This window comes from Ornithorhynchus anatinus, chromosome 10 (assembly GCF_004115215.2).
Source record: "Ornithorhynchus anatinus isolate Pmale09 chromosome 10, mOrnAna1.pri.v4, whole genome shotgun sequence".
NCBI classification, from domain to species: domain Eukaryota; kingdom Metazoa; phylum Chordata; class Mammalia; order Monotremata; family Ornithorhynchidae; genus Ornithorhynchus; species Ornithorhynchus anatinus.
Genome location: NC_041737.1, coordinates 58,194,006 through 58,211,912, shown reverse-complemented (window position 1 = coordinate 58,211,912; position 17,907 = coordinate 58,194,006). Strand labels below are relative to the sequence as shown.

Genomic DNA, 17,907 nt, shown 5'->3' with positions numbered 1-17,907 from the left:
TCAGGGCAGGAACGGGGCGGGGAAAGGGTGAAAATCTCTCTGGCTTCGATGCATGTTCCCTCTCGGTCCCCGAGCCCCTGGCCCGGCCTCCAGCCCCATTCCCCTGTGCCCGGTATTTGCACAGCAAATGGCGGAGGACAGATGGGCCCGGAGGCGTTGACTCTGCCCACTGCCCAGAGAGCTGTGTTTGCCACCTTGGAGATGGGTGTTGTACTTCCACATAACTCACTTTATCCGTTCGCAACCCCTGGAGGTTCGCAGGTCCTTCCACATTTTCCAGAAAGGGAAAGGAGGTCCGGAGAGGTGACATGACTAGCCCCAGGTCACCCAGCAGCCCAGGTAATAAACTGAGGGACTGAGAGGTGAAGAGAGCTTCCTAAGGTCACAAAGAGGGCCAGAGGTTGAGCTGGGTTAAGAATCCCAGAATTGGGCTCTTTCCACTGCCCCGTACTGCTTTGCACCAAGATCACTTACCTCTTCCCACTGACAAAGGCTGTACTGAAACACCTTTTCTATTCGAAGACACCTCTTTCATCATCCTGATTATAATAATAATGATAACTGTGGTATTTGTTAAGCCCTTACTATGTGCCGGGCACTGTACTAAGCGCTGGGATGGATACAAGCAAATAAGTCCCTGTCCCATCTGGGGCTCATAGTCTCAATACCCATTTTATAGATGAGGTCCACCCTTCCCCATCGCACAGCACTTATATATATGTACATATTTATTATTCTATGTATTTTATTAGTGATGTGTATATATCTATAATTTTATTTATTTATATTGATGGTATTGAAGCCTATCTACTTGTCTTGTTTTTCTTTGTTGTCTGCCTCCCCCCTTCTAGACTTTGAGCCCTTTGTTGACTAGGAATTGTACGTTCCAAGCACTTAGATTAGTGCTCTGCACATAGTAAGCACTCAATAAATACGATTGAATGAATGAATGAATGAATGAATGAATGAATGCGGCACAGAGAAGTGAAGTAACTTGCCCAAGGTCACAAAGCAAACATGTGGCGGAGCCGGGACTAGAACTCATGTCCTCTGACTCTCAAGCCCGTGCTCTTTCCACTAGGCTATGCTGCTGCCCCGGCTTAATGATTTTCATCATTAATGGTATTTAATGAGTACTTACTGCATGCAGAGCACTGTCATAAGAGCTTGGAAGAGTATTCATTCAATAGTATTTATTGAGCGCTTACTATGTGCAGAGCACTGTACTAAGCGCTTGGGATGAACAAGTCGGCAACAGATAGAGACAGTCCCTGCCGTTTGACGGGCTTACAGTCTAATCGGGGGAGACGGACAGACAAGAACAATGGCACTAAACAGCGTCAAGGGGAAGAACATCTCGTAAAAACAATGGCAACTAAATAGAATCAAGGCGATGTACAATTCATTAACAAAATAAATAGGGTAACGAAAATATATACAGTTGAGCGGACGGGTACAGTGCTGTGGGGATGGGAAGGGAGAGGTGGAGGAGCAGAGGGAAAAGGGGAAAATGAGGCTTTAGCTGCGGAGAGGTAAAGGGGGGATGGCAGAGGGAGTAGAGGGGGAAGAGGAGCTCAGTCTGGGAAGGCCTCTTGGAGGAGGTGATTTTTAAGTAAGGTTTTGAAGAGGGAAAGAGAATCAGTTTGGCGGAGGTGAGGAGGGAGGGCGTTCCAGGACCGCGGGAGGACGTGACCCAGGGGTCGACGGCGGGATAGGCGAGACCGAGGGACGGCGAGGAGGTGGGCGGCAGAGGAGCGGAGCGTGCGGGGTGGGCGGTAGAAAGAGAGAAGGGAGGAGAGGTAGGAAGGGGCGAGGTGATGGAGAGCCTCGAAGCCTAGAGTGAGGAGTTTTTGTTTGGAGCGGAGGTCGATAGGCAACCACTGGAGTTGTTTAAGAAGGGGAGTGACATGCCCAGATCGTTTCTGCAGGAAGACAACAGAGTTGGTAGACGCATTCTCTTCCCACATTGAACTAACAGTCTAGCGGGAGACACATATTAATATAAATAAGTAATCTATAAATATGTACAGAAGTTCTGTGAGGAGAATAACAAAGCCCAAATGCCACAGATCCAAGTTCATAGACAACGCAGAAGGGGGAGAGGGAGCCGAGGAAAAGAGGGCTTAATCAGAGAAGACCTCTTGGAGGAGCTGTCACTTTTACTTTTTCTATTACTTCTGTCTATCCTCAGCACTTGCGCACATATATACATATATAGTCAATCTTCAACACCTTATTTACTATGACCATGTAATTTGTAAATATTGTCCTGTCTGTCTCTTCTGATACAATGTAAACCCCTTATGGACAGAGAATGCCTAGAACTTCCCATCCAGTGGGCAGCCAATGAATACCATTTCTGCAACAGAGAGAGAGAGTGTGTGTGTGTGTGTTTGTGTGTGTGTGTGTGTGTGTGTCTGTGTCCCCAGGATCTTCCATGGGACCGAAATCTTTTGGATACCAAGGATTGTGTGTGCATGTGCGTGTGCATTATCAGACAGATAAATGTTCTCTCCTACTTCAAAACCTTATTGAAGGCACATCTCCTCCAAGAAGCTTTCCCTGAATAGGCTCTCCTCTCCTCTTCTCCCATTCCCCTCTGGACTGCTCTTACTTGCTCCTTCATTCATTCTCCCTCCCATCCCCACAGCATACACGTATGTATCTGTAAAATGGGGATTAGGACTGTGAGCCCCAGGTGGGACAAGCTAATTACCTTATATCTACCCAGCGCTTAGAACGGTGTCTGGCACATAGTAAGCGCTTAACTAATACAAAAATTATTATTATAATGTATTTATTTATTTATATTAATGTCTGTCTTCCCCTCTAGATGGGCACCTCATTGTGGGCAGGAATGCGTCTCTTTGTTGTTATATTACACAGTGTCAAGCACTTAATACAGTGCTTTGCATACAGTAAGCACTCACTAAATAAATTGAATGAATGCATGCATGCATGCATGCATCTATGTGTGTGTGTGTGTTTCTGCTATCTCCCATCGGACCAGTAGCTCCTGGAGGGCAGGGACCCTGTGTAAGTGTGAATGTATGCATGCTTGTATGTGTGTCCTGTAGCTATCATCAGACTGGCAGCTCCTGAAGGGCAGAGATCATGTGTGTTTGTGTGTGTGTGTGTGTGTGTGTGTGTGTGCTTTGTCTCCTCCATCAAACTGGTGGTCTTCCGAGGGTAGGGCCCTTGTCTCCCCCTCCCTCTGCTTCCCGCCCCCACATTCTCCTCGGGGGAATGAGAAGAGCCGGCCACTCAGACCAGAGGCGGAGCGAATCCGGGGGAGGGCAAAGGGGCAGGTCCATCCAGAACCCCCAGCCTCAGGCCCCGGGGAGCCCTGCCAGCCTACCACTGCCCAGCGGGCACCCAGCCCATCTTTGCCCTGTTGGTTTTGAACCGTTGCTCCCGGCCCCCTCCCCTCCACCTGACCGCCCTCTTCCTCGCCTTCCACGATGCCTCCCGTCCCCCGCGGAGGAGCAGCTTCAATAAGGCCCTAGGAGCCCCCCAAGCCCCAGCCACTGCGCCCCCCGATCTGTTTGTCCGCCCACCCCGCTGCCGCCTCCAGGAGGGTCTTCGCCGTCCTCGTCCCGACCGGACTCCTGGGAGCCATCGCCTCAACCCGTGAGTCCGGGGGCTGACCGCCGTCCTGTCCATCCGTGCGGGGAGAGCGGGCCGGGCGGTCTGGGTGGGGAGGGGCAGGGCCGGGGTGGGGGGGCGAGGGTGGAGATGGGCCGAGTGGGGCGGCCATGGCCCCGACTCTTTCCCGGCTAATTCGCTTTTCTCTGTCGCTCCCCAGAAGAAAACGCCATGACGACGACGACGACTACATCTGGCACCACCACGACAGGTCGGGCCCGCTCCGCTTTGCCAGGCCCGGGGCTGGAGGAGGGAGCGGGGAGGGAAGGGGAGGAAAGGCCAGGCCCAGGACCCGGGAGGCCGGTCGGGGTTCAGGTCACTCTCAGTGGGAGGACCCGAGGATGAGCCGTGCATGCGGGATATTGGGGAGAGAGGGAGGAGGGTCTGGGGTGGTCCACCCAGGCCCGCGGGGGCGGTGTCCAGCGGGAGACCAGCTCCCTCCAGTCACCTGGTGCCGCTGGGGAGACCGAGCTCGGACGGGGAAGGAGGAAGGGAGAGAGGTGGCCATCAGTGTTATAGATGGAAGGAGGGGGGTGGACATTCCCGGCCCCCAGAGAGGGGCTTCCTGTCCCCCGTTTGAGAGTCCCCAGTCCTCCTTTCTCCATTGACTCTTTAATAATAACGATATTTGTTAAATAAACTGTGGTATTCGTTAAGCGCTTACTATGTGGAAAGCACTGTTCTAACCGCTGGGGCATACAAGGTGATCAGGTTGTCCCACGTGGGGCTCATAGTCTTAATCCCCATTTTACAGATGGGGTACCTGAGACACAGAGAACTTAAGTGACTTGCCCAAAGTCACACAGGTGACAAGCGGCTGAGCCTGGATTTGAACCCATGACCTCTGACTCGTAAGCCCGTGCTCTTTCCACTGAGCCCCGCTGCTGCTCTAAGCGTTTACTATGTGCCAAGCACTGTTCTAAGCCATACTCCTCACTCACCATCAGCACCACCGGTAAGGGCCCAGCGGCTCCAGGGGCTCCCGTGACCAGGGTCCACCAGCTGCTCGGACTGGGCTTGTGGGTGCATGGAAGTACAAAGAAATGGTGACAGAGGGATAGCGGAGTTGAGAGAAGCAGTGTGGCTTAGTGGAAAGAGCACGGGCTTGGGAGTCAGAGGTTGTGGGTTCTAATCCCAACTCTTCCACTTGTCAGCTGTGTGACTTTGGGCAAGTCGCTTAACTTCTCTGTGCCTCAGTTACCTCATCTGTAAAATGGGGATTGAGACTGTGAGCCCCACGTGGGACACCTGATTACCTTGTATCTACCCGAGAGCTTAGAACAGTGTTTGGCACATAGTAAGTGCTTAACAAATACCATTATTATTATTATTATTTTTAATCTCGCTGGAGATGGGGGCTTCGGGACTTGATGATTGGCTTTAAGCCAACCAGTCAGCATTCTCTCTCCCTTTTAACCTTTTACCTCTCCCAGTACACCTCAGCTCACACTCTACACACCCTACTTGTTGCGCTTCATTCTTCTCCTTCATGCAGCCAGCATTTGACTAATGCCCTCTCTTCTTCCTGGAAGCCCCCCACATTTCACATTCGACAGATCACAGCTCTCCCCATCTTTGTAGCCCACCTTAAACCCCATCCTCTTTAGAAGGTCTCACTTGATTAAGCCTTACTTTCCTAAGACGAGGTCTCTCCCTCAGAAGCCCATAACGCCTTTTTCAGCAGCTCCCCAAACCAATTACACAGTGTTTGACATAGATTTACTTACACTTATTTATCAACTTCTTCTATGGATCTGCTAGGGCCATAGCCCCAGCACCAAAGACTCCAGGGTGAGGTCCAAGCAACATCTGCCCCCCCTATGTCCCTGCCCCTGCCCCCAGACCTCACAGCCTCTGGATCACCCTGTACCCCTTCCCACCAACTCCAAAACACCTTCAGTCAGGCCCACCGCCTCCCCAGCTCTAATGCCCCCCCTGGGTCAGTAGTCCTCAAATATCCCCATTGCAGCTCCAACCCTACCTCTATCACCACCATGTCCCCTACAAGACCTGATATCCCCTGGTCAGTCCCAAGGGCACCCCCAACCCAACATCTTCTGCATCTGTCAATCAATCAATGGTATTTATTGAACACTTACTCTTTGCAGAGCACTCTACTAAGCACTTGGGAAGGTACAATACAATAGAGTTGGTATACATGTTCCTGACCACATGAGTTTACAGTGTAGAGGAAGACCGGCTTTAATATAAATGAATGATTAATGGATATATACATTAGTGTTGTGGGACTAAAGATGGGGTGAATTCCAAATGATCAAAGAGTACGGATCCAAATGCACAGATGATGCAGAAGGGAGAGGGAGTTGGGGGAAAGAGAGCTTAAATTGGGAAGGCCTCTTGGAGGAGATGAGACCTCAGTAAGGCTTTGAAGGTGGGGAGAGTGGTGGTCTGGTTTATATGGAAGGAGAGGTCATTCCAAGCCTGAAGCAGGTTGTGGGAAAGGGGTCGGTGGCAAGATAGACTAGGCGGGGAACAATCAATCCAACATTTTTTTTGAGTGCTTACTGTATGCAGAGGATTGTACTAAGTACTTGAGAAAATACAATATAACAGAGTTGGTGGACATGTTCCCTGCCCATGAGGAGCTTACAATCTAGCCAGGGAGTCTTATAGATATATGTAAGTGTTGTGGAGCTGAGGGTACAAATCCAAGCTCAAGGGTGATGCAGAAAGGAGAGAGAGAGTGAGGGTAGGGGAAATGAGGGCTTAGTCAGGGAAAACCTCCTGCAGGAGATGTAAATTTAATGTCTTTGAAGATGGGAAGAGTGATTCCCAGACTGAGCTTCCCCTTCTCCCAGACTGAGCTTCCCCTTTTCCCTCTGCTCCCTCTGCTCCCCCTCTATGCCCCCCTTCACCTTCCCTCAGCTAAGCCTTCTTTTCCCCCCTTTCCCTCTGCTCCTCCCCTCTCCCTTCCCCTCCCCTCAGCACTGTGCTCGTCCGCTCCACTGTATATATTTTCATTACCCTATTTATTTTGTAAATGAGATGTACATCACCTTGATTCTATTTATTGCTATTGTTTTAATGAGATGTTCATCCCCTTGATTCTATTTATTGCTACTGTTTTTGTCTGTCTGTCTCCACCGTTAAGACTGTAAGCCCGTCAAAGGGCAGGGACTGTATCTGTTACCGATTTGTACATTCCAAGCGCTTAGTACAGTGCTCTGCACATAGTAAGCGCTCAATAAATACTATTGAATGAATGAATGAATGAATGAATGAATGATTGTCAGATATGAAGGGGGAGGAGTCCAGGCCAGAAGTAGGACCTGGGCAAGGGGTCAGCATCGAGATAGACGAGCTCAAGGTACAATCAGTAGGCTAATGTTAGAGGAGTGAAATGAGTTGAACGTGCTGGGTTGTAGTAGGAAATCAACGAGGAAAGATAGGAGGGGGCAAGGTGACTGGGTGCTTTAAAGCCAGTGGTAAGGAGTTGCTTTTTAATGAGGTGGTAGATGGACAACTGTTGGAGTATTTTGAGGAGTGGGGAAGCATGGACTGAATGGTTTTGTAGAAAAATGATCCGGGCAAATGATCTGTGTCAGCACCATATCCTCCCCAGTCCTCACATTCTTTGGGTTAGCCCCCAGGCCCACACCCAGCCCCTTATGTCAGCACCGTGACCCCCTCCCCCGGTCCCCACATTCACTGAATCAGCCCCAAAGCCCACCCCCAAGCCCGCATCCCTTATGTCAGCTCCATGACCCCTCTCCCCAGTCCCAACATTCTCTGGGTCAGTCCCAAGGCCCACTCTCAGCCCCGACATTCTTAATGTCAGCACCATGACCCAGTCCCGACATCCTCTGTTTTAACTCCACGACTTTCCCAGAGCCACATCCCCTGAGTCAGGCCCAAATCCTTCTGCCCCCCCCCCCAATTCCAACATCCCCTGGGTTAATCCCAGCCTCCTCCCCTCCATTTCGGATGCTCCCTTGGATCCACCCTATGGACTCCTGGGCCAGATGGTTAATTGTAGAGGGTGGAGCTGGTCCCTCAGCCACCAAACATCTCCTGGGGGTCTGCTCCTCCTGCTCATTTCCTTATTTCCTAGCGAAAATTCTTCACCTTAGTACCTGGGTTGATTTATCACCCCCTCTTCTCCAGCCCACACCTGCTCTCCCACACATATGCACACACACACACACACACACAAGAGAAGCAGCTTGGTCTAGTGGATAGAGTAAGGCCTGGGTGTCAGAAGGACCTGGGTTCTAATGCTGGATCTGCCACCTGTCTGCTGTGTGGCTGTAGGCAATCACTTAGCATCTCTGTGCCTCAGTTACCTCATCTGTAAAATGGGGATTAAGACCGTGAGCCTTCTGTGGGTCAGGGACTGTGGCCAACCTCATTATCTTGTATCGACCCCAAAGCTTAATACAGTGCCTGGCACATTGTAAGAGCCTAAGGAATACCATTTAAAAATACCCAACAGCTGCCTCAAATACTTATTAAATTGTTTACATCCATCCTCAGCACTTCTGAAGCTTAGCACAGTTTTTGGCTACAAGGAAGTGCTTAATAAATATAGTACAATGCAATATGCTATAATTAACTAGTGTGTTTGTGGGGGGCGGTCAATCAATCTTTCAGCCAATAGTATTTATTGAACACTATCTTTACACAGAGCACTGTACTAAATGCTTGGGAGAGCACAAGACAATAGTTGGTAGACATGATCCCTACCCTAAATTTGGGGAGGAAGACAATAAAATAAATTACAGATAGGGGAAGTGATAGAGCATAATGACCTGCACAAATGTTTTGGACTGGGGGTGGGAAGAGTAATATAGTGCTAAAGAGGTACAGCCCCAAGAGCATAGGCAGAAGGGAGGATGAATAGGGTGGGAAAATGAAGGCTTAGGGAAGTCTTCTTGGAAGAGGCAATTAAGAAACAACATGGCCTAATATAAAGACTCCCTGCCTAAATATTTAGGTACTCATCCCTACCCCCAATCCCACAGCACTTAAGTGCCTGTGCTTAGGCTCAGTTGATTCCCTTATCTGCATTTTACCTTATTGTCTGGCCCCCACTGTAGAAGATAAATTCCTCCAGAGCAAGGATCATGTCGATTTATTCTTTTATACTCCCCAAGATAGATAGATAGATTGGTTGGTTGATTAGCCTGGGAGCCAGAGGACCTGGGCTCTAATCTCCTCTCAGCTACTTACTGGCTGTGAGACCTTGGGCAAGTCACTTAGCTTTTCTGTGCTTCAGTTTCCTCATGGCCGGGGCATGGAGGGAACGGGATGGGAGTCGCCAGGGGTGGGCTGGGGCCGTGGGGCGGCGGGACCCCGGAGGGGGGGAAGGCCTGGGGCCGGCGAGTTCCCCGTTGAATTCGGCAGCCCAGGGGCTTAGCCAGCAGGGGGCGCCTTGGGCTTGCCAGAGCCCTGCTGGACTCCGTGTTGATGGAAAGGACTAAACCCTTCTTTTCATTCATTCAGTAGAATTTATTGATCGCTTACTATGTGCAGAGCACTGTACTAAGCGCTTGGAATGTACAAATCGGTAATAGCGGGCTTACAGTCTAATCGGGGGAGACAGACAAGAACAATAGCAATAAATCTTTTCCTCTGCTCTCCCTCCCCTTCCCTCCCCATTGCCCCCACCCTCTCCCTTTGCTCTACTCCCTCATCCCTCCCCACAGCACTTGTGCATATATGGCAGGAATTGTCTCTATCTGTTGCCTAATTCTACATTCCAAGCGCTTAGTACAGTGCTCTGCACACCGTAAGCGCTCAATAAATACTACTGAATGAAAGTAAGCACTCAATCGATACGATTGATTGAATGAGTGAATGAATAATTATGATTCTATTTATTTTTATTAATGATGTGTCTATCTCTAACATTCTATTTATGCGGTGTGACCTTGGGAAAGTCAATACACTTGGATCAGTCCCAGCTCAGCCACTTGTCAGCTGTGTGACTGTGGGCAAGTCACTTAACTTCTCTGTGCCTCAGATACCTCATCTGTAAAATGGGGATTAAGACTGTGAGCCCCACGTGGGACAACCTGATTCCCCTGTGTCTACCCCAGCGCTTAGAACAGTGCTCTGCACATAGTAAGCTCTTAACAAATACCGACATTATTTTACACACTTGACATTCACCCCAACCTCAGCCCCACAGCACTGAGGTCCATATCCGTAATTAATTTTTACATCTGTTCTCCCTCTAGACTGTAACCTCGTGGTGGGTAGAGAAGGGCAGAGTAGAGGACGTTGTATTTGGCAAGGAGATCAATGGTGACCTTTGCCAGGGCGGTTTCTGTGGAGTGAAGGGGCAGAAACCAGATTTGAGGCGGGGTGGGGTCAAGCAATGAGAAACAATGTGGCTTAGTGGATCGAGCACGGGTCTGGAAGTCAGAAGGAACTGGGTTCCAATCCTGGCTCTGCCACATGTTTGTTGTGTGACCCTAGGCAAGTTACTTTACTTCTCTCTGCCTCAGTTACCACCTCTGTAAAATGGGGATTAAGACTGTGAGCCCAGTGCGGGACATAGATTACCTTGTATCTACCCCAGCGTTTAGAACAGTGCCTGGCACATAGTAAGTGTTTAGCAAATATGACAAATACCACAATTATTGACAAGGAGAGAAATGAAGGAGAGGAACTCGAGACAGCTGCTGTAACTCGCTCAGGGACTTTAGAGAGGAAAGGTAGGAGGGAGATGGGGCAATAACCAGAGGGAGCTGGGTGGAGGTGGGGGAACAGTCAAGGGAAGGGCTTTTTTTAGGATAGGTGAGACACAAGCATATTTGAAACCAGTGGGGAAGAAGCCACTGGAGAGAGAACAATTGAAGGCGGTGGTTGGTGGGGGGAAGCAGGGTGGGCCGCATGTTTTGATAAAGTGTGAAAGTTTGGAGTTGGATACTCAGGTGGATGGGGTGAATTTGGAGAGAAGGCAGGAGATCTCCTTTTGAGATACTCGTGGGAAAGATGGGAGAGTTGGAAAAGGGACAGGAGGAGGGAGGGACTGAAGAGGAGCAAAGGTGACTTTAGGGAAGTAACATCTGATTGTTTCATTTTTAAGAAGTCATTTAACTGTTTCAGTTTCTTCATCTGTAAAATGGGGATTAAATCCTATTCCTTTCTCCCAGAAGAGTGAGCTCCCTGAGAGAAGCAGCATGGAGTAGTGGATAGAGGATGAGCCTGTGTGCAGAACACTGAACTAAGTGCTAGGGAGAATAGTATATAACAATAATCAGGTCCATTCTCTGCCCACAATGAGCTGACAGTCTAGAGGGGGAGGTAATAATTGCAGTATTTGTTAAGCACTTACTACATGCCAGGCAATGTACTAAGCACACCGGGTTGGATAGAAGCAAATCACGTTGGACACAGTCCCTATCTCACGTGGGGCTCACAGTCCAATCCCCCTTTTACAGATGAGGTAACTGAGGCACAGAGAAGTTACGTTATTTGCCCTAGATCACATAGCAGGCAAGTGGCAGAGTATGGATTAGAAGCCCAGGCCTCATTCCACTAGGCCATGTGCTTCCATGCTGCTTGGGGAATAGGACAACACTTCCCTCTCAATATGTTCAGTGCTCTGCATATAGTAGTCATTCAATAGTATTTATTGAGCGCTTACTATGTGCAGAGCACTGTACTAAGCGCTTGAAATGTACAAATGGGTAACAGATAGAGACAGTCCCTGCCCTTTGATGGGTTTACAGTCTAATCGGGGAAGACGGACAGACAAGAACAATAGCAATAAATAGATTGTGGTCAGAGAACGTGTCCACCAACTTTGTTGTATTGTACTCTCCCAAGCACTTAATACGGTGCTCTACAAGCAGTAAGCACTCAGTAAATACCCTGTTGATAACTATTAGAGAATCAGAGACAGGTCCAAAGGACAGACCCCACTCTGGGTCTGGGATTACCAGGAAACAGATTTGTGGTTTTCCATTTATTTGTTCCCTGTCTGAAACAAACAGGATGTCAGAGACTATAGGGGAGGAGGGAGGAGGAAGGAAGGCTTGGAATGAGGCAGAGACTTACCTAAATACTGCCACTGGCTACGTGGCTTCATCCATCACATCCAACTACCCCTGCCTTCTTCAGCTCCAGACTCCCTCATCAAGAGACATTTCCTCTGCCTGGATGGGCTCCCTGGAACCATCCCATTCCTCCCCCTGCCTCCAGCCTGGTGGTCCAGCACCCTTGGAAATCACTCATCCTCCTTCCCTCTCTTCAATCCCCTCTCAGCAGAGGGCCTTTCAGGAAGTCCTGCCTGTCGTAATAATAATAATGATGGTGATGGTACATGGTAAGCATTTACTATGTGCCAGGCACTGATCTAAGTGCTGGGGTACAAACAGGTTAATCAGGGTTGAACACAGTCCCTGTCCCATATAGTAATACTGTTGGTACTTGTTAAGCACTTACTATGTACAAAGCACTGTTCTAAGCGCTGGGGGGGATACAAGGTGATCAAGTTGTCCCACATGGGGCTTACAGTCTTCATCCCCATTTTACAGATGAGGGAACTGAGGCCCAGAGAAGTGAAGTGACTTGCCCAAAGTCCCATAGCTGACAAGCGGCAGAGCCGGGATTAGAACCCATGACCTCTGACTCTCAAGCCCGGGCTCTTTCCACTGAGCAACGCTGCTTCTCTGAAGCAGAGAAACGAAGCCACTGGTCCAAAGTCCCACAGCAGACAAGGGGTGGAGCGGGATGAGAACCCACGACCTTTGAGTCCCAAGGCCGGGCTCTTGCCACTGAGCCGTGCTGCTTCTCTTAGAGTGCCCGCTCCAGCGGCCTCCATATGGGACTCACACTCTTAATCCCCATTTTACAGATGAGGTACCTGAGGCCTAGAGAAGTTAAATGAATTGCCCAAGGACACACAGCAGATGGAGGTGGGATTAGAACACAAGTCCTTCTGATTCCTAGACCCAGGCTCTCTCCAGTACTCCATGCTGCTTCTCAGATGTCCAACCTCCTCTCTCCAATCCTCACCTCACTCTACTGCTTGGTTCATTTGCCTGAAGTCTTATCCTGCACCAATATCCTCAATCAGTCAACCATATTTATTGAGTGCTTACAGTGCGCAGAGCACTCTACTGAGTGCTTGGGAGAGTTGGCAGATATGTTCCCTGCCCACAAGGAGCTTGCATTCTAGGCTACAATCTAGTCCTCACTCCTCAAAATATTTCAGGTGTTACCCATTCCCCTCCGCATCAAGCAGGGATTCCTGACTCCCAGGCCTAGGGTTGTTCCACAAAGCCCTGCAGCATCTCGAGGGTGTCTAGGTCTCCCCGGCTGCCCCAGGAATGTGCAGCCCACTTGAAGGCAGGGGGATAGATGAGGCAACCTCTCATTCCCAGGACCCTCTCTTTCAGTTTTTGCAGCTCCCAGACAGAGACTGGACCCACAGAGAGGTCTGGTGGGCCCCCAGGCTCGAAGAGGAGCCATACTGATGAGGGACAGGGTCCAGGCCAAGTAAACAGTGGAAAAACTCTTGGTCATGACTTGTGTTCCTGCTCTGTATCCGGGCTGCATCTCCCCATTTCCCGCCTGGCTGGATGGGCTGGACCGGAACAGCCAGAAATGCTGGTTCTACCTGCAGCCCAGGCATAAGGTGGCAACCACCGATGGTGTGTGGCTTGGCGGGAGGGGAGAGGGGCAGAAAGCTGCCTGGGAGCTGGACCAGAGGGAACAGATACACCTGTTCTCCCTCCCACTTTAGACTTTGAGTCCCACAGATTTAATTATCAGATTTAATCATCTTGTATCCATCCCAGTGCTTAGTACAGTGCTTGGCACATAATACATGCTTAACAAATATCAGAATTTTTTTACTGGTATTTTTAAGCGCTTACTATGTGCTAAACACTGTTCTAAGCACTGGGGTAGGTACAAGTTAATTAGGTTTGACAGAGTTCCTGTGCCACATGGGTCTTGCAATCTAAGTAGAAGAGAGAACAGACACTTAATTCCCATTTATAGTTGAGGCACAGAGAAGTTAAGTGACTTACCCAAGGGCACAAAGCACACAATCGGCAGAGCCAGGATTAGAACCGAGGTCCTCTGACTCCCGGGCCCATGCTATTTCCACTAGGCCATGGCGCTTCTCTAGTTATTTCCCCATAGCACTTAGATACACTGTGGTGTTTTCCCTATCGGTAATTTATTTACTCTCTGTCTTCCCCTTTCTGTGCTCCTTCTGGGCAGGAAGCACATCTATCAACTCTAGGGTAACATCCTTTCCCAAGTGTTTAGTTCAATACTCCATTCAAGGTAAGTACTGAACAACTACCACTGATTTATTAATGATGATGGTTTTTGTTAAGTGTCCACTATGTGTCAAGCACTGTTCTAAGCGCTGACGCAGATACAAACTAGTCTGTTTGGACACTGTTCCTGTTCCATAAGATTTGCACAGTTTTAATCTCCATTTCACAGATGAGGGAAATGAGACCCAGAGAAGTGAAGTGACTTGCCCGAGATCCCACAGTAGACAAAAATCAGAGGCCGAATTAGAACCCAGGACTTTCTGAATCCCAGGCCCATGCTCTTTCCACGAGGCTATGCTGCCTGTCCTAAGTGATTAACTTTCGGGGGGTAAGGCGGGTGCTTAAGGAGAGGAGGGATAAGGTGGGTAGGGAGACCCTGATAAATGTGAAGTAGGCGGCTGGGGGGTTCTGAGTTTTTCACTTTGTTCCCAGAGAGACCACAGAGGTGACAGGAGAGTCCTGGTTTGGACCCGCTGAGCGTGTCCCTTCAGTCAAGAGGGCAGGCTGAATCAGGTCATGATCAGGAATGCAGTGTGGCCTAAGTGGAAAGACCCAGGCCTGGAAGTCAGAGGTACTGGGTTCTAATCCTGTCTCTGCCATTTGATTGCTGTGTGACCTTGAAGTCACTTCACTTCTCTGTGCCTCATCTGTAAAATGGGGATTAAAATCCTCCTCCCTCCAATTTAGACGGTGAGCCCCACGTGGGAAGAGACTGTCTACCTTGATTATCCTGTGTCTACCCTGGCATAACCTAGTACAGTGCCTGGCACAGAGTAAGAGTTTAACAAGAAGCATTAAAAAAAGAACAATGAAGGGAATGGCGACTGAGGATGAGGTGGGTGGTCAGAGTGGACATTGAGGGGAGGGGGTGGTAGCTCAATTCTGACCCTCAATCTGAGGGCCCAGGCCTCAGCCTCAGACCTGGGTTTGAGCGTTTGAGCCCTGCCAATCTGCCACAGCCTAGCTGACATTGGAGCCAGGTTTCTCCTGTTTGCTCTCAACCGTCTCTCCCGGCCCAGCCCCTGGCTCCTTCCTCTCCACCTGATGGCCTCTTCCGCGCCCTCCCACGATGCCTCCCGTCCCCCGCTGAGGGGCTGCCTTTATAAGGCCTGATGGTGCACCCCGAGTTCCAGCTGCCGTACCCCCAGATCCCACCATCATGAAGGTCTTCACCATCCTCATCCTGGCCGGACTCCTGTGCACCCTCGCCTCGGCCCGTGAGTCCAGGGGCTGACCGCTGTCCTGTCTGTCTGTGCGGTTGGAAGGGACCGGGTTGGGTGGCTGTGACCCCGGCTCTTTCCCCGCTCATTTTCTTTTCTATGTCACTCCCCCAAAGAAAACGCCACAACGACAGCTGCTGCCAACACCACGACAGGTCGGGCCTCCTCTGCTCTGCCAGGGCTGGGACCGGGGCCTGGAGGTGGGGGGTGGTGAGGAGGGTAGGGGAGGTGAGGAGAGGCCAGGCCCAGGGCCCAGGCGGCCAGTTGGAGTTCAGGCCCCTCTCAACAGGAGGACCAGAGGATGAGCCGTGCATATGGAATATTGGGGCGAGAGGGAGGAGGGTCAGGGTTGGTCCACCCCAGCCCACGAGGGGGGTGTCCAGCGAGAGACCAGCTCCCTCAAGTGTCCTGATGCCGCTGGGGAGACTGAGCTCGGACGGGGAAGGAGTCCAGCCGGGCCGGGGGCCGGGAGTGGGGAGAAATTAAGGACCTATGAATGTCCTGGACGGAAGATGGGGGGTGGACACTCCCCGCCCCCAAGAGAGGGGCTTCGTGGCGCCCGTTTGAGGGTCCTCGGTTCTCCTTCCTTCCTTGGCATTTTCCACCCGTACTGCAGAAGCTGCCAACCCAACCACCACCGGGGCCACGCCCACTAACACCGCAGAGGCCGTCACCCCCAGCACCACCCTAGACCGCCGCCACCATCACCACCACCACCCACGACCACCACCATCACGAAAGCCCAGGACCACCTCCAACACTACGAGTATGCATTGGGTCCTTTCGAGAGCTCCCGAGGACCGGGTCCTCGGCTAGATGGGGAATGGAGGAGGCTTGGGGAATGGAGGAGGCGGGGAGCTGGAGACAGGGGGATGGCGGGATTGACCTCACTGGAGACGGAGGCTTCGGGACCCTCGGGTTCATGGTTCCGGAGCTACGAAGACCAAGTGGCGGGAAGGGGAGGCGGGGGCTGCGGGGAAGCGGTTTAGGGTGGAGTCCGATCTCTCCCCCGTCCCACCAGATCTCACTCTGCTCTCACTCTGCCCTGCAGGAAGTGCCACCACCACCAAGAAGCCTAACGAAAGTAGGTGTTCTGGGGTGTCTCTGGGAACGGGGCTCCCCCGGCTGTTACGGGGGTTCGGTTCGGGAAGACTCGCTCTCTCCTCCCGGTTCCCCAATTCCCAGAGGAACAGGATCCGCCTGTTCTCCCGATAGCCCGACTCTTTCCTGGAGAGAGATTCAGAGAGGGCGCAGGGAGAGAGTGCCTGTGAAGACAGACGGACCGAAGAACAGACGGACGGAGGCTCGGGTCTCAGACCTCTCCCCTCTGTTCCCAGAAACAGGCCCCAGGCGGACTGGGGTCTCCGTTCGGGCCGCGCCTCTTGGCCAGCCCCTCCTCTCCCACCCCCACCACTTCATTGACTTTCTGGTCCCCTGGTTGTGGCAAGGGGATGACCGAGTTGGTGTTTCCTTTGATCTAAGAGTCCTCAGACCCAAGACCCCTTCACCCGGGGTCACTGGGTCACCTGGGCCGTAGGGTTGCAAGACGGTTGGAGACCTCCGGCTTGAGCTGGGTGGAGGGGGAAGGAGGCTGAGAACGGATTGGGGTCGGAGTGATGCGCCGCGCTTTCTCTTTCAGATCTGATACTTACTCTCTTCAACTTTTAATTTCGTGGCTAAAGAGCAGCGATGCAGCATGGAGACGGCCCGGCCCGGAGCTCCCTAACCCTCCCCATCACCCACCCTCCGCTAATCAATGAATAAAGTAGTAACAGCATAACCCGATCGGTCTGCGCGTGGTCTGTCCGCTCGCTCCCTTCCCCCGGCCCCCCCGCTCCCACCGGCTCCGGTGGCCCTGGAGGTTGGAGGAGGGGCCAGTTAACGGATCCAGATTTGGGGTCTGGGGTTGCGGCTCCTGGATTCGTCCCGCTCCACCCACGCCCTCTCTCAGAAAGGTCACGAATCTCGGGGGAAGCGGGCAGGGGGATTAAGAGGCAGGGAAAAGGATGTCGCGCATTGCCCCGAAGACACACAGCAAAGGTGGGGCCCGAGAGAGGTGTTGACCGGGCGCGCAGAGGGAACTCACTCTAAGTGAGAGGACGAAGAGAGTGCGGAGGAGCCGGGGTCCGGGCTGAGGGAGCGATAGAAAGCCTGGCCGGAGGAAGGAGGAGAAAGAATTCAGACAATCGGCCTGATTGACGGAGGATTCCCCTCCTCTCCGCTACCCCACCCCTTGGCACTTAATCAATCATCCACTCGCCAGGCATTAACCATGCTGACCCTCTCGGTGACCTACTCTCAGCTCTCTGACTAGTTATCCCTGCGATCTCCCCTTTTCTATCCCCGGTGGATACACGTCTCCGAACTCCCGCAGGGGACCCCGGAAAGAAGCACGGTCAGGACCCCCACACCCCGCCCCACCTGACTAGTTTTTTGGCGACCATGTGTCAGAAAATGGCACAGTGTCAGGGGGCCCATCTCCCCGCTCAAGTCCACACTTCACTCAGTCGCCTAAAGCGCTGTTGGGCACATTTAATAGTAATTATGGTATTTATTAAGTGCTTACTATGTGCCAGGCACTGTACTAAGCGCTAGGGGGGATACAAACATATCGGGTTGGACAGAGTCCCTGTTCCGCATAAGGCTCAGAGTCTTAGTCCCCGTTTTACAGATGCAGTAACTGAGGGACAGAGAAGTTAAGCGACTTGCCCAAGGCCTCAGAGCAGACAAGTGGTGGAGCCAGGATTAGAACCCATGACCTTCTGATTCCCAGGCTC

The 17,907-nt window shown here is 51.5% G+C and overlaps 1 protein-coding gene across 4 annotated transcripts; it reads left to right on the top strand.

The window, feature by feature from the left end:
* Positions 1–3,305: 3,305 nt before the first annotated feature.
* Positions 3,306–16,910, top strand: LOC114814714 (zinc-finger homeodomain protein 10-like). 4 transcript variants are annotated; one of them, XM_029073889.2, is made up of 7 exons: positions 3,306–3,630; positions 3,806–3,856; positions 14,930–15,127; positions 15,247–15,285; positions 15,747–15,896; positions 16,182–16,214; positions 16,770–16,910. In XM_029073889.2, exons 3-7 carry the CDS (start codon positions 15,070–15,072, stop codon positions 16,796–16,798), a joined length of 309 nt encoding a protein of 102 aa, XP_028929722.1. In that variant the 5' UTR covers positions 3,306–3,630; positions 3,806–3,856; positions 14,930–15,069; the 3' UTR covers positions 16,799–16,910. The 4 variants fall into 4 exon arrangements, with proteins under 4 accessions (XP_028929722.1, XP_028929726.1, XP_028929728.1 ...); XM_029073893.2 differs by lacking the exon at positions 15,247–15,285; XM_029073895.2 differs by lacking the exons at positions 14,930–15,127; positions 15,247–15,285.
* The last annotated feature ends 997 nt before the right edge of the window (positions 16,911–17,907 follow it).

What these genes read in the sequence shown, in the direction of transcription:
- LOC114814714 (XM_029073889.2), top strand. Translation starts at nt 15,070, where the DNA reads ATGAAGGTCTTCACCATCCTCATCCTGGCCGGACTCCTGTGCACCCTC. An exon ending in GTGCACCCTCGCCTCGGCCC is followed by an intron (nt 15,128 to 15,246) that starts GTGAGTCCAGGG and finishes ACTCCCCCAAAG; the next exon opens with AAAACGCCACAACGACAGCT. An exon ending in CACCAAGAAGCCTAACGAAA is followed by an intron (nt 16,215 to 16,769) that starts GTAGGTGTTCTG and finishes TTTCTCTTTCAG; the next exon opens with ATCTGATACTTACTCTCTTC.